Here is a 15145-nt window from a genome sequence, read left to right on the forward strand (position 1 = left end):
CGAATGAATGTATTTAGATTTAGAAGAATTACCCTTCTGCTGGCTTTTACTGAGTAAAATTAACAGCAGTGGCTACCCAGGTTCAATGGCAGCGAATACTTATACGGCTGCCAATCTCGTCTATGAGGATGTAAGCCAAAACATCGCGAGTGGCAATTGCTTTCTCAAATGATAGGAGCAAATTGCTTTGAACTAGCAGCAGCCATTAAATCCTTTTCAAAGAGTCATTGGAAATTTATAGGGCACTCATAGTAGAAGGGAAAAATAATGCAACCTGTTTTATAGTAAGTCTTGGCACCAAAGATATGTAATCTATGACAGGAGGACCTGCTAAAAAAATTACAGCGCGCAATTAGCGTCTAAAGATTTTAAGCGAATGACAAATCGGGACAGCCAAGGTTTGGCGCTGTACTGTACGTCAAAAGCCCGGCTGATGCAACAGGGTCGATATACCATTTATCCACAGAATAAGGAAGGACGGATAAACAGGGTGCAACTACGTCGAAAGGTTACTGGCCAAACCTAACACATGCTGAATTGGGAGAGAGCAAGCAGACAAGTTCAAGCTATAAGTCATAATTATGGAAGCTAAACGGTCGCCTTTCTTTTTCTTTTTTTTTTAACCGCGGATACAGTTCCTAGTAATATGTTAAGGCCTATGTGAAAACTCCCGTCGTATAAAATGCCCAATACCATCTATACCAGACCCCTGACAATGCAGTGGATGATAAATTGCGTGAATGGAGCAAAATATCACTCAATGAGGAGACAGCAGATTGCGTGATAATGCCAATATTTCCCATCATTTATTTCTCTTTCCACTCAACGCATCTTATAGGTTTCTGTCTTTAGAGTGATAGTACTCTACTATCTCGGTATAATTTTCGGCCGACATCTCTCTTCGTAAGATAGTATTGTGGGATGGAAAGAAATGAATATAAAGACGAACTTCACCTGCTTGTTCATAATTCTTCCATCTCAGTCACTGCATCCAGGAAAGGAATCGTCGCATCACCTCGGTGGTGACCAGAATCATGAGGCTCCTAGCAACTCTGGCTCTTCTTGTGCCACTGGCGGCATCGCATTCTCTAGAAGCAGACTCACCAAGTCCACGTACAGCTAAAGTCAGCTACGATGGACATCATCTTTACAGAATAAGAGCTGCAGACCAGAAAGAAGCCGAATTTCTGACGAAACGATTTGCTACGTACCATACAGAAGTTACTTCTCGTGGGTTTGAGGTTATTATTCCCCCAAATGAAGTTCGCAGTTTCAACGAACTGGGTCTCAATGCTCGTCTGCTGAGTGATAACATTGGATCTCAAATTCGGGATGAAAGCAAGACACCAACTTACAAGCGCGGACTACACAAAGTTGGCGAGCTACCAGATTTGAGCTGGTATGATTCATACCATGCATATGAAGATCATCTCCAGTACTGGGATGACTTGGCGGCTGCTTTTCCAAAGAATTCCAAAAAGTATAATATTGGTTCTTCATACGAAAATCGTACAATATATGCTTTCCACTTCTTCGGCGATAAGGGTATAAAGGGAGATAAGCCCATCATTTTATGGCATTCCACTGTCCATGCAAGAGAGTGGATTACAACATTGGTATAGTCGCCTCATATTCGATAAGTCTATATTATCTAATAGGAAATTTTGACAGGTAATCGAATATTGGGCGTGGCAACTCATCAATGGATACAGATCAAGAGACTCAGACATAACGAAGTTTCTCGACTACTATGACTTCTGGCTTGTCCCATTTCATAATCCAGATGGTAAGAAGAGTCGTGATTTAATAGCTTCTTATCAAATGCTAATGCCATTTCTGTCTGCTGCACGCAGGCTTTTATTATACTCAAACTACTGATCGATTATGGAGGAAAAATCGCCTGCCTCGCAGCAACACTACCTGCATAGGAACAGATCTTAACCGTAATTGGAAATTTGAGTGGGGAGGCGAGCCAGGCACAGGAGCCGCATCTACAGACCCATGCGATGATACTTTCCAGGGTCTAAGCCCAGGCGATACTCCCGAAAACATCGTTGTATCAGGCCTCTCGAACAAACTTGGAGCATCACGGAAGGGAATTCGCTCATATATTGATCTTCACAGTTATGGTCAAAAGATATTAACGCCACCTGGGTGGACATGCAACACTTCTCAGTATCCACCTACGCTTCCTCGAATGCTTGAGGTTGCAGAGGGTTTTGCCAATGCTGTAAAAGGGTTTGACAGCCGCAATGAAACTTACCAGTATGGAGCGGGCTGTGATATTGAGTATTATTCGGCTGGCAATGGCCGCGACCACCACTACGGTGAATATGGCGCAAACCACTCCTGGACTCTAGAACTAGATCCAGTGACATCTAGTCAAGGTGGCTTTGTCCTGCCCCCAGAAAATATTTGGCCTGTAGTCCAAGAACAGTGGGCCGGGGTGTTCTGGCTGCTCAACAACGTTTGGCTCAATTAGTCGACGCTAGGTAGAACAGGTTACAATACACAAAGTACACTTTCATTGATTTGACCTATGGGCTGTAGTTGGCAGATTTTATACTGAGAGAATAGCACATGAACGTATTAATAAATCATTATATTATCCCATACGATGCTAAAAACAGGACTGAGTTATATCTTGTTTATGTGTATTTGAATTGGAAAGCAATTTTTGTTGATGTATGAGAGTTTCCAATGACCTTTGAACAAAGTACCTTGAGACTATCTCAGCATCCTTGGAGCATTTTAGTATTCTTCCAAGCCAGTCTTCAAATTCTTCTCGAGTTGCCTATGGTTTTCACTTAGAAATGTTACTGCAGTGCATGCGTCAATTGAAGCGAGTACTGATTTAGTCTAGTCAACGTCTGAATCGGAAAGATTTCCGTTTATGATGCTGCCACAAGACACTGCTCAGGCTTTGTATTGATTGAAAAGCTCTTCTGTAAATCTACATATGAACTAGAAGCCCACAGAAGAGCACGTTCCCGAACATACCTTCCAATTTACCAAAAACGGCAACAATACCCGTCTTTGGGCAAGGCTAAGACGTTTTTAGCAGCATATCGCGATCTGAATAAATCTATAACTGGTTGTTTGTAAACGTTTGACTTTGACTACGTTGTATATTTTATTTAATAATCTTGATTAATAAACATCCTTGCTGAACGTCTTTTATTATTCTTAACTACCATATAATAGCCAATTTTGTTTATTAATTGTTGAGATTACAGCCAACCGTGTAAAAGATAGCCAGAAATCGACAAGTATATAAACGATGCATCTCGTCAAAGCTAAACGCAATTTATATCTATTTCATTATTTATATATATGTTATAACATGTATGATTCTACAAGTTTTATTTTTACACTCTTTGGAATACTGGCCATGGCGAGAAAAATCGTAACGGTTGTTGGTGCCACTGGTGTTCAAGGTGGATCTATTATTGATATACTCCTCAACAACCATGTCCGTGCTGTCACTAGGAGTCTTGAAAGTCAATCTGCCAAAATTCTTGCCGCCAGGGGCGTTGAAGTTGTTCAGGCTACAACTGATGACATTCTGTCTTTGAAGGATGCATTTCAAGGGTCATCCATTATATTTGGTGTAACGGACTTTTTTGGTCTTTTTACTTCGAATGGCGCCCCAAGAGCCATGGAAATTGAGTCCCGTCAAGCTCTCAACCTTGCCAAAGCAGCTGCGGCAACGCCAACTCTCGAACACTATATATGGTCAACTCTACCTGATGCAAAAACACAAAGCTCAGGAAAGTATTTGGTCCCTCATTTTGAAAGCAAGAATATCGCCGATCGCTTTATTTTGTCGCAGCCTGAACTAGTCGCTAAAACTACATTTGTTATTATCGGCTACTATGCAGTAAACTTCTACTGGCAAACGCATAGACCAATCTTCGTTCCGACGGCTGACAAGTATATTCAGCTGAACGGGTATCCAGCTGATACTCCCCTGCGTCCGATTGGTGATGCTAGAAAAAATATTGGAGTTTTCATAAGAGCTATCATTGAGCAGCCGCACAAGACTTTGCCTGGAAAGTATGTACTGGCTCACACGGAAAACATTACTAGCGGGGAAATGCTGCAGCTTTGGGCCGAAGCGAAGGGGAAAAGGGCAGAATATATCGAGCTTGAGCCATCAATTTTTAATAAAATTTGGCCGGGGTGGGCAGAAGAAATAGGAATCATGATGCAATTCTTTGGGTGGGCTAAAACGGCCAGGTCGCGAAATGAAGGCCTTGTAACAAGAGAAGACTTGGGAATAACCTCGGAGCTTGTGAACAATAAAGAGGCATTCTCTACCATGAAGTTCTAGCTATCTAATAATATATGACACAACTATTGTATCAAGACACAATTTCCCAGTCGCAACCAGCCCAGCCACTGTTCTATTTCCTAGCCCACCTTATAGCTAATTAATATCGGTGCGGGTACGGATTACCTAATGCTTGCAATACAGCTTTCTCGTTGAACCTGCGGGGTAATTGCAAACTACTAATAGGTATTGCAGCAAACATATGCTGAGGACTGGCTATACCAACGGTGGTATTAAGACGTACCTCATGGGAAGACGTCTTCACAGCTTTGGCACAGGGGCATTATATCTAGATCTCTGTTCGGCTATTGGCCAGGGCTGTAATGATGTTGCCACCACATTCTCTTCTCCCGCCTAGGATGCTCATAAGATCTCTGTTGGTAGCTGGGATCACTAGCCACCCGATGCTACTTGCTCCCGGCCTGTCCATCTTGAACTTTCTGTCTAAGCCACGGGGCCCTCTTTTCAATGTTGAGAGAAACCCCATCTTACATGCTATACTGAAAAGCTTTCTGTATAACCACTTCTGCGCAGGAGAAAACGCTAGCGAGGTCAAAGCTACGATCCAAAATATAAAGAATATGGGATTCCGCGGTGTAATCTTGACTTACGCTAAAGAAACCTCAGGAAAGACTTCTGATAAGAAGGATTTGTCTAATGATGAGTCACAAAGTGTTGATACCGAGATCATGGCTTGGCATCAAGGTGTACTACAAACAGTCAAGATGATCGGCGATGGCGACTTCTTAGCATTAAAGTAAGATTTTCACATTTATCATCTGTTATCATGAGCGCGAATGGCATTCTAATAAATTTGGGAGAATAGATTAACTGGAGCTGGAGAAGCGGTAACATCTGCCCTTTCTTCGGGGAAACTTCTTCCTAAGCAGATGGAGAGCGCTCTGCTCGATGTTTGTGATGAAGCAATTAGTCGCCATGTAAATGTGTTCTTGGATGCAGAGCAACACCACGTTCAGCCAGGCATTGACAAAGTTGCTTTAAATTTAATGCGCCGATATAATCGAGATGGCGTAGCTGTGGTATTCAATACGTACCAGGGATACCTAAAGTCAACACCACGTATTCTTCTTGATCATTTGCATAATGCGAGAGAAGAGCAATTTGTTATCGGCATTAAATTGGTCCGCGGCGCATATATGAGCACGGAGCCTCGCCGTCTTATACACGATACAAAAGAAGAGACAGACATATCTTACGACAGTATTGCTGAAGGTCTTATTCAAGGTCAATATGAGAATTGGACACAAGACGAGTCTTTCAGCTCTCCGAAACTGGAGCTATTTCTTGCAACTCATAACCGCCCAAGTACTCTCAAGGCACAAAAGCTGCAAAACTCCCGAATGCATGCCAAATTACCTCTTATTCGAATTCAATATGGCCAATTACTAGGAATGGCAGATGAGGTAAGCTTCACGCTTCTTCAGTTGAATAAAGAAATTGCCTCAGCGGCTACTGAGGTATACAAATGTCTCACATGGGGTACACTGAATGACTGCATTTTTTACCTTTTACGGCGCGCGAACGAGAATAAAGACGCTGTGACCAGAACTTTAGCGGAATACAAGGCCTTGAAACATGAAGTGCTTAGGAGAATGACGAATATTTTCTCATCCTAGCGATTGCTGGGGGGTCACTTGTGAATCTGCATTGGGCGCAGCAGTTTGCGAGAAGTAGAGTGTACTTTTATAAAATGAAATAGATACACAATGCTAAAAGACTCATAAATCACTTTATCGCCGCAAATATTAAATTGAGTGCTAAGTTAAAATAATTGCGCAATGTTAGGCACCTCAAATCTGCTTATCTAACAAAAGAAAGACCCAGAGATGTACTTTGAAGCTTTATCTGAAGTATCCTAGCAGCCACTTGGTTGCTTGTGCGGGGTATTGAAACCTCCATATTATAAAGCACCATATAGTGAGAAATTGCATCACATTGCGTATCGATCACGCATTAGTTGCTTATAAAGGGGACGAGGTCTTCTTGTCTTTATTTCGGTTTGGACGAGATAGTAGTTTTATCCTTTCTAATTAATAAATTGAGCGTATAGTCTGCACATAATCAATTATTACATCGCGCACGAAATGGCCGCAACCATCAAGCTTTATACCAATCATGGCTGTCCTTGTAGGTTGCTTGCTAGGCCTAGGTTAAATGCATGTGTGTAATTGCGCTAACAAGGAATGACAGGGGCTCACCGGGCTCATATTGCATTGAATGAGCTGAAACTACCATTTGAAGAAGAAATTATCGATTTGAGCGTTCCTCGTACACAAGAATACCTGGCTATTAATCCCCGCGGCCTTGTGCCCAGCCTTTCATATAATGGCCAGATTATTACCGAATCTGCGATCGTCGCCCAATTTCTAGCCGACGCTCATCCATCCCATTTAGTTGCTACTGGTGGCACACCAGAAGCAGCTCTTGCTCGTGCTAGATTAAACTTCTTTGTCGATACGTATTTTACCAAGGCAAATTCTCAATACCAAAAAGCTATCTTTGCCAAAACAAACGAAGAAGCTGAAGAGGCCGCTCAGGAGTTTGTGAAGCAACTTGAAAAAGAAGTTGAGCCACTATTGAGCGATGCGGCCCCATATTTTGGAGGAAGTAAAACATTGACACTGGCCGAAGTATGTTGCATGAAGATGGAAGATGTTACCATGATCGTACTAACTTTGGGAACAGGTACTTACCGGATCATTCATTCTTAGACTACTGGCTCTGCCAAAGAATGGTGTTGGACCAGAGAGCTTGATCAAAGACTTGCCTACTAAGACTCCCAATTTCTACAAGTGGTCTAACGCGGTGATTGAGCACCCCAGCGTGAACAGTATCTGGGATGAAGAAAAAGTGGTATCTAAGACCAAGGCCATACTTGCGAAACGGAAGGCTTAGGGTTATCGTCGCGAGATGTAGTCTTGTATTATTAGCGAAGTAGATAGCTAGAATATCAATATGCTAAATAAGAACATTAATTTACGAGAGCTTAAGACAAACCGTATAGATCAGCGTAACTGTCAAAGCAAGACATGCGTCCGTATATCTCGCGGTATTTATATGCCGCTGACACTAATCTGATACACTATTAAAATTCTACAAACGGACATCTGAAATAGGCAAACTAATTCACTAATACTAGTTTTACCGATAAATGGGCGAGGGGGATTCACACAAATAGCATTGCTTATCAGCAAGACCATTACACTACCTATACATCCGTTGCTAAGCCCTGTATTCTGTCCAATATAACTTATTCATAACTGGTATAGATTATGCTTGCTTCTGAATTGCTTTCAAACTTTCAACCGGCAGCAATAGTACGGCCACCGCGGGATAAAATTTGCGTATACATTCTTGGTCGCGAAGTATCCTAGTTAGTAGCGACGGAAGAATTGTTATTGCGAAGTAAAAGATGATTAAATAGCGTAATGTGATGTCTTTTGTGTATCTATATACCTATCAGATAAACCCATCGTGAAAAAGGGCGTAAAGGATATAGAAAATCTGTCCGTATGGCCCAAGTTTCAGTTTTTTTCCAGATAAACATTGTTACAGATAGTCCCAAATACATCTAACGCGTGAGATAGGTATTCCTGAACAACTTTGATCCTAGCGGCCAAGTCTCGGCCTAGAGGAAGCGCCCTTTCTGCTTCATGACCTTTACCAATGCCTTCTCCTGCGACAACCTCATAGACAGCTTTCATAGCCTTGTCTTTATCTCCATTAGGCGTAAATTTCCCGGTAGACATCATATCCATTATCTTTTCCGCCAGTGATCCTTTATAGTCCTCCGGCAGTGGGTTTTTACCCAGTACCGTGGCGTTGCCCATGCCCGTATTGAAAGTCCCAAGAAGCACGGTCAACACTCGAACATTGAATGCCTCAACTTCTTTTGCAAGCGCTTTTGACATACCTACATACTAATTAGCATATTAATCCAGATTTTAGTTAAAGGAAAAAAAAAAACTTTACATACAATCTAATGCGCCTTTGCCGGCCGCATAAGCACCCATTGAAGGATTTGACTCCAGAGCTGCACCGCTGCTCATGTTGACAATAATACCAAATCGCCGCTGACGCATATGCTTAACCGCAGTTCGAATGAGACGGCTTGGGCCAAAGTATAGTGTCTCCATCAACGAACGAACTTCGCTATCCGTGAAACATTCCACTGGATTGTAGATACAATATCCAGCGTTGTTGACGAGAATATCCACAAGCTGTCCCCGCTGTTCAAGCTCTTCTATCACCTTGTCGCATTCAGGATTGTTAACATCCAGCTGAATCCATTTACCACCTTTGCGTTCTATTTCAGAAACAAGATCGGGTGTGCTGGAAGGATCGCGAGAAGAGGCAATTAAGTTATGCCCGTTTGCTTGAACGACACGAGCTAATGATAGCCCAAAGCCGGACGAACATCCAGTGATCAACCATGTCAATGATCTCTTGGGGGTAGAAAATGTAGCTGACATGTTTATATGATAGGATAAGCCGTGTAAAGGTGTTTATTGTTGTGATTGTAGATGTGAAAAGACTGTCACAGCATGGCGAATCTAGGTGCTTTATATACTTATCTCCTGAGTACACATTCTCCAATAGAATACTGTTATTTTGTTCGTCAATGTTCATTGAGACAGTTAAATCCGCTACATTCGGATTTAAATGTCTTAATCCCATATAACCAAGTTGATAGTCACGGTATTGAAATATTCTACCGTCAAGAAACACGATCCTGAGTCCTGAGGACCGTGTGGCGTCGATGTAATTGGCACGGATTTCCTTTTCTGGAAATCTTTCCGGAGCATGCCCCGCTATAGCCCACTTATATTTTGGCATACTACGGAGTGCCGGTACACGCAGCGCTACAGAATGCAACATGCGTAACGCTATTAGCTACCTCTTCTGAAGGGATCTCGTCTGCAATTTCAACCATGGCATCTTTCTTAAATGCCAAAGAGACTGCCCTGCATGTAGTTCACTTTTTGTGCGCCCCAGCTTGTGGTTATACATACTAAGGAAGGATAGACGAAATATTATAGTTGCACAGCAATTATTATTTCGCCTATCGATTTTTAAGCTCATATATAAAGCATCGAATGTTTTTCCGTTTTTTAGATAGACGGTAGTATATTATCTAAATGTTTTTATTCTAAGTCTCTTTGACCTATGTAGTAGAACCAAACAATGGTATGGATTTTCTATTCGCTATTAGAAATCGCATCATGAGATAAGCATTTTGTAACTGAGCATTGAGAACGAACATGTAGAGAATGTATATGCAGCGTTAAAATTCTCACTATGCCTCATCTCTCTATTCTATTTAGACTTGCACAAGCTTTTATCAGGTCGAATAGAGTAGACTACTGGATTTATAGAAGTCCGTGAAGCAAGCTGCACAACAGTGTTCGCAAAGGCTAGGGTGATGATGCCTACATATTTTATCTATTATAGCACCTTATGTTTATAACTTAATATGTCATTTGAGTAGCTTAATGTAGTGAAATTAGTAAAACATAAGATAGATGGGTTTTTCTTTTTAATGTGCAATTTATACCTTCCTATAGCAGAGCAAAATCGTTCAAAAACCTAGGACCATTTAATTTCTGGATGAACACATTTCCTATGCTTTTAACAGCCAATATATTCCAATATATTCCCTCAAGTTCTAAAGGCAGGCATTTCATTGTGAAATTGAGCTCCAAACCTTGGTAAACCAGGAGATTATTAAATAATTAAGTAAAAAGCAGCGGAATGATATTATATTGTAAAGAACGGGCCCCGCTCTTAAAAAACGGCATTATTATCCTTATATGGGATATCTATTCCGACATATTAGGCTATCAGTTTAGTATGAAGCAGGCCACTAGCATCTATATTTAGAACCCATGAGAAAATCCACCCAGGAGAGGAAAAAAAGATGTTATTTATTGAATTAGAGTGTATATATTAATTACCCGAATAGGTAACTCATTCCGTATGAGCGACGTATCGATTATTTAACCAAAAGTTCAGTGGAAAATAGGCAGGTTCATTTAGATTCTTGCTCCTATGGAACCTAATCAAGGATAGGTAAGTGTTTATATCGTTGTGGGTCGTAATAAATAAGCGAGATCAAAGCTCGCATCATGGAGTGTCGAGTAAGACTACTCCTCTCTTGATTTGAAGATTCCCCCACTATATAAATCTTGGCAGCAGCATCAAGATTAGCCGAGACGATATCGGAGTAAATCAGGCCCTCCAATAGTGTTCACCGGAAGTTAGATGTGGGCGTGAGGTAATAGCTACTTATACCACCTTTAATTCGAATGTTTTGCAACAAGTATTCAAGTTTGGGGAGAGATTGAAGCTCAGGAGATATCAATTCAGCAAGCAGATAGTAAATCTCCGACGTCCCAAGAGCCCTTTTTAAGGATATTGGCATTGCTATCATTTCGGCTTCTTATGTTTAATTTCCACGGAACATGAGAGAGAGAGTAGTGGATCTAAGAATAATAAGAGATTGGGCAAACGATCGGCAAATGGCGGATATACGCCTATAAAAGTAGCGCTTGACCAGCTCTGTAAGCTGCTCGTAATGCTCTATTGTGTGTGCTTTATGCATTCAATTTGCCGCTTTTATTATTTCTCTCTCTCTTTATATTTTCCCTCCTATTGGATACACACACTTGGCGTGTAGATACGCAACATTTTCCCTTAATGGTATTGTTGTTGCAGCGGCAAAATATGTCCTCTTTATGCCGATGTTGGCACGCACCTCGCATTTTCCTTCCATCGCTAGCACGATAAAGCCCGGCGGCTTCGGCCGACTTCCGCCTACTGTATGCAAGTTTCACCATTTAGCCCACACCGACTTCCGGCTGCTCTATGCGTCGGCATTGCGAGCATGAAATTGATGCCTCCATGACCATCCGGCAAATTGCATTTTCTTCTAGTTTAGAGAATTGATGGCATTGTTCTCAGCGGGGAACATCCACGCTTCCAGCCTGCTTTGGGAAATATGAGAGCCAATCAACATGTCACTTACTCAGGTAGCCTGCAATGGACTAGACTCCATTGCCCCTTCACCACCAGCTTCGACATCAAATATCACCTCAATATTAAGTACAACGTCGACGATATGTTCTAAATATTTATATTTATGCTATAAAGCTTTAGTCGTCTATCGCTCATAAACACTTTAGGCAACTGTATTCAAGGCAATAATACCGCCAAATCTCATCCATAAAATTTCTTCCAAGTAGTCAAGATTGCCAAATACTGACTCTCTTCCGTTCTCGTCACACATCCAGCGTTACATCTATGGATTTCGATTGGGTTTATTTTACTAATTGGACAAATTTTGTCAGCATTACATAAAGCAAGTATTTCATCATCAACCTTACAGGGCAGTTGCATCCGCAGATTTCGCAGCAAGTGGGCTCCTCAAATGTTCCGCATCCAATGTTAGAGTTGTAGCAGTTGTCAGCGTCGTGAAGGTCGCTCTGAAGAAAATTGTTAGATGTTATGAATATGCTTAAACTATCGTGGTCTGTTATCTTACGTCGCAAACGGTGAACTAATTGCTCAAGTTAGCACTTTGGCTATGGACATCATACCACGAAATGTGTATATATTCAGTCTACTCACACAGTCACAGTCAGCTGGAGTAAGGCTGGCAGCATAAGTAGCGCTAATAAAGACAGTAAAAAGGAGACGGAGCTGCATTTTGATAGAAGGAGATTTCCTGAAGCTGTATGTGGCAGTGTGATCTTGAAATAATCGTATCTGCAGGATACATTGACTGTTTTATAGATTTCGGAGCAAGCTCTAGGTGGATCAATCGGAGTTTTGCCATGATCACCGCCGGTTTGACTAACTATCCGACTTTAGGCCAAGTCTGGCAAAAGATGAGGAGTTTGCGGCAATGGATGTGGATTGTAGGCGCTATGTACGAGTTAAACCAATCATTACATCCAAAAGATTAATCAAGGCATTACTTAACCATTTTTATAGTACAGGGGAGAAAGAAAATACTATATGTAAATTAGGTTGCCTACTATATGTCAGGCTAAATAGGTTGTCGGAGCTATGAATGAAAATTGCCTCCATGCCTTTTTCTTAATCATCATTTACTAGGAGAATAATGCCGTAATAGGTGGATCGTGCAATTAAAAGAGGCAAGAGCTTTCTTTAAAAGAAAATCTACTTCTGTTCGCTTAGTACATTAAGTTTATCCTATTAGAGACCGATAGATCGTGATTGGCTACATAGTGGTATTTTTCAGCTCTTTGACAGAATAAGCTTTAAAAAATATTTAAATTATTGGCCACTATTGTGCTAACATCAATTAAACCATTATAATTTCATTGGCACAAGTAAGTTGTGTGGTATAAATCTCGGATAGTTCACCAATCTAGCAAGTGTATATAGTGCATATTTTCTCACGCCGATGAAGGTAAGCTTTTAAATAACACAGTGTTGCGTAAAATAGAGCAGGTAGCATGAATTAAGCGTTTAAGAATACATGAACCAGCGAGTTCAGATACTACGCAGGCATATACCTGATTGATCAAATGTTCTTCCTTCCTTCCTTCCCTCCTTCCTTTCGTTCTTTCATTTGGCGAGCTCAGGCTTCGTTTATCCGAGTGAATGTTAAGGCCTCAGGTCTGGCATAATTCTCAGCTACTGGCACGTCATTAAAATTCTTAAATGTAAAGTTAATAAATCTTTTTATATAAAATGTACTTGTAAAAGAAAAGCTATTTACATATCTCAAGTATTTACAATCATATGAGATAAATAAGATACCAAGAAACAGAAAGTCATGTACGTCGACTGTATGGAGCATATACAAAAAAAAAATGAAACGTTGATGTTTCTTAGTTTGTATCGATGCCGCAGCTGCTAGGGTCGTTATCGCAGTTGCACTCTGTTGATGCATTGACCCAGCCGGTCAATCGGTTTGCAATATCACTGGCATAGCAGTGAGTGGCAATACCGTTCTGAAGCTGGCCAGTGCTTGAGATGGAGCCCGAGTTGTAAATACGAGCAGCTCGGTAAAAAGCCGACACATCGTTGGTGCCAGACTCGTTGATGCAGTTAGCAAGGCCATCGCCAGAGTCGGTACCAGCAGTACCATCGGTGATCATCTGATAAATAGTTGCTGAGGGGCAAGGGTTCTGGGGGTTGGTATCGTCCTCATTGCAAGTGGCGCTACCATCGTGGTCTTGCATGAGGCCAGGGTTTCGAACTCCGTAGTTGGTTGTGTGAACTCGGACACAGCCGTGAGACTCCTGCATAATAATAGCCAAGATAAATCGATGGTCGACACCAGTGGCAGCAGCAGCCGCCTGAATTCCATCCCAGATAGCACCCTATAATACTCAATTAGCCTCTGCTTGACATTATGATTGAATGAGATCTTGTTCCACATACCACTTCTGGGCCGCTGTCGTTGGCTTGGGGAGTTGGCATGTTGGCGCAAGCATTGAACATCTGATCTTTGTAGTTGTTGAACATGTTCTCAAAGGAAACCCATCGGCTCTGGTCAGGCCAGCCAGAACCGGTGGTTCCATCGCCCCAGTACATGGTATACGAATCGACACCGTCACCATTGCCATCTGTGATGTTGGAGTTATCGAATCGAGCAACGCCATTGTTAACTGTCTCTCCTGAGGCTCGCGTCTTAATCTTGTCGCTCTTGGCCGCAGGCGCATCTGCAGTCTTCGAAGCCGGAACTTTGCTAGACTTTGAAGGCATGTAGTTGCCACCATTGGGCTTCTTAAGAGAGAAATCAACGGTGTGAGGGACAGAAGATTTAGGATTCTCAGCGGCAGATGGAGGATATGGCACAGCCATGGCGGCGCCAAGCATCAAAGAAGCAACAACAATCTAAACATATTGTTAGTTTAGTTCAAGCTGCAGTAGGGGGTTATTACAGACTTTCTTAACCATCTTGAATGATTTTTAAGTTTGTAAGAGAATATATCGATTGATCGATGCAGCTGAATGACTGGTGATTGTGATGTTCTCGTTGTGAGTGATGAGTATAGACAAGAGTCGAGATATCTGCTCCTTATATATTCACGAGGATACAGCAGCTTACGGGCTTCAAGACGCCTAATTCGTGAACTCCATTCCAACTTCCTCTTAGAGGAAAACTCGATTCACGACTGTTACATCAATGTAGGGCTTACTATATGTTCCGGGTGTCGGCAGTTGTAAATTCTTACATAGTCAAGTCAGATGTTTATGAGCGGGCTGGTGTATCATCAAGCTTCCAATCTAGGTAATTGTGCAGGGCCTATTTCTTTAGCTTGTTAGAATCTTAAGATGGTCCTGAAGCTACTACCGTTTTAGATACATTCGAATATTATCCTATATTAAACGCTCGAGAATACTAAGCTATAACAAGTAAGTTGGAGAGGTGAGTTTCTCCCATTTTGGGCTGGGGAAAAATATTCCGAAATGCCACGCTACACTCTGGTAGTTCCAGCAATTTGGCGGTATATCGAGTGTTTATTCATCACCCAAGCAGCGTTTATCTTGATATCGATCTCCATACTCTGAAATTATACTACAGGAATAAACCTATCCAATACCCAACAACCATTTTTTATCTTTTGTTGGAGTACATTAGATATACTGCGTAAGTCAATGTAGCTAGGGAGACTTGTAAACGGAAGTACAATCCCATGGGGCTCAGATCGGTCGCTTGAAGCCGGATTTGCGACTCGCATAAGTACTAGTACAAAAAAGTTAAAAATAAGTATCCATGCGGCTTTCAAGACTTTCTACTAACTGGTCAACTAC

General features: G+C 41.7%; 6 protein-coding genes across 6 annotated transcripts; 4 read left to right on the forward strand and 2 right to left on the reverse strand.

Moving 5' to 3' along the window:
- Positions 1-1034: 1034 nt before the first annotated feature.
- On the forward strand, positions 1035-2550 carry GGI43DRAFT_429868 (M14 family metallopeptidase; the record flags this gene model as incomplete). The annotated part of the gene is made up of 3 exons (XM_083209182.1): positions 1035-1616; positions 1672-1786; positions 1854-2550. The coding sequence occupies 3 exons, from the start codon at positions 1035-1037 to the stop codon at positions 2480-2482; spliced, it is 1326 nt and encodes a 441-aa protein (XP_083065588.1). The 3' UTR covers positions 2483-2550.
- An 841-nt stretch (positions 2551-3391) lies between these two features.
- On the forward strand, positions 3392-4333 carry GGI43DRAFT_429870 (uncharacterized protein; the record flags this gene model as incomplete). The annotated part of the gene is made up of 1 exon (XM_083209183.1): positions 3392-4333. One exon carries the CDS (start codon positions 3392-3394, stop codon positions 4331-4333), a length of 942 nt encoding a protein of 313 aa, XP_083065589.1.
- Positions 4334-4528: 195 nt separating this feature from the next.
- Positions 4529-6079, forward strand: GGI43DRAFT_395089 (FAD-linked oxidoreductase-like protein). The gene is made up of 2 exons (XM_083204836.1): positions 4529-5090; positions 5160-6079. The coding sequence occupies exons 1-2, from the start codon at positions 4657-4659 to the stop codon at positions 5968-5970; spliced, it is 1245 nt and encodes a 414-aa protein (XP_083065590.1). The 5' UTR covers positions 4529-4656; the 3' UTR covers positions 5971-6079.
- Positions 6080-6261: 182 nt separating this feature from the next.
- Positions 6262-7338, forward strand: GGI43DRAFT_173965 (thioredoxin-like protein). The gene is made up of 3 exons (XM_083199751.1): positions 6262-6481; positions 6545-6984; positions 7040-7338. The coding sequence occupies exons 1-3, from the start codon at positions 6439-6441 to the stop codon at positions 7247-7249; spliced, it is 693 nt and encodes a 230-aa protein (XP_083065591.1). The 5' UTR covers positions 6262-6438; the 3' UTR covers positions 7250-7338.
- Positions 7339-7878: 540 nt separating this feature from the next.
- Positions 7879-8826, reverse strand: GGI43DRAFT_380092 (NAD(P)-binding protein; the record flags this gene model as incomplete). Its single annotated transcript, XM_083202930.1, has 2 exons — positions 7879-8267; positions 8331-8826. 2 exons carry the CDS (start codon positions 8824-8826, stop codon positions 7879-7881), a joined length of 885 nt encoding a protein of 294 aa, XP_083065592.1.
- A 4386-nt stretch (positions 8827-13212) lies between these two features.
- GGI43DRAFT_380093 (glycoside hydrolase) lies at positions 13213-14287 on the reverse strand (the record flags this gene model as incomplete). The annotated part of the gene is made up of 3 exons (XM_083202931.1): positions 13213-13707; positions 13769-14224; positions 14276-14287. 3 exons carry the CDS (start codon positions 14285-14287, stop codon positions 13213-13215), a joined length of 963 nt encoding a protein of 320 aa, XP_083065593.1.
- Between the last annotated feature and the right edge of the window lie 858 nt (positions 14288-15145).

Source organism: Trichoderma evansii, assembly GCF_050947405.1.
Source record: "Trichoderma evansii strain SZMC 28006 chromosome Unknown GGI43scaffold_2, whole genome shotgun sequence".
Taxonomy (NCBI): Eukaryota; Fungi; Ascomycota; class Sordariomycetes; order Hypocreales; family Hypocreaceae; genus Trichoderma; species Trichoderma evansii.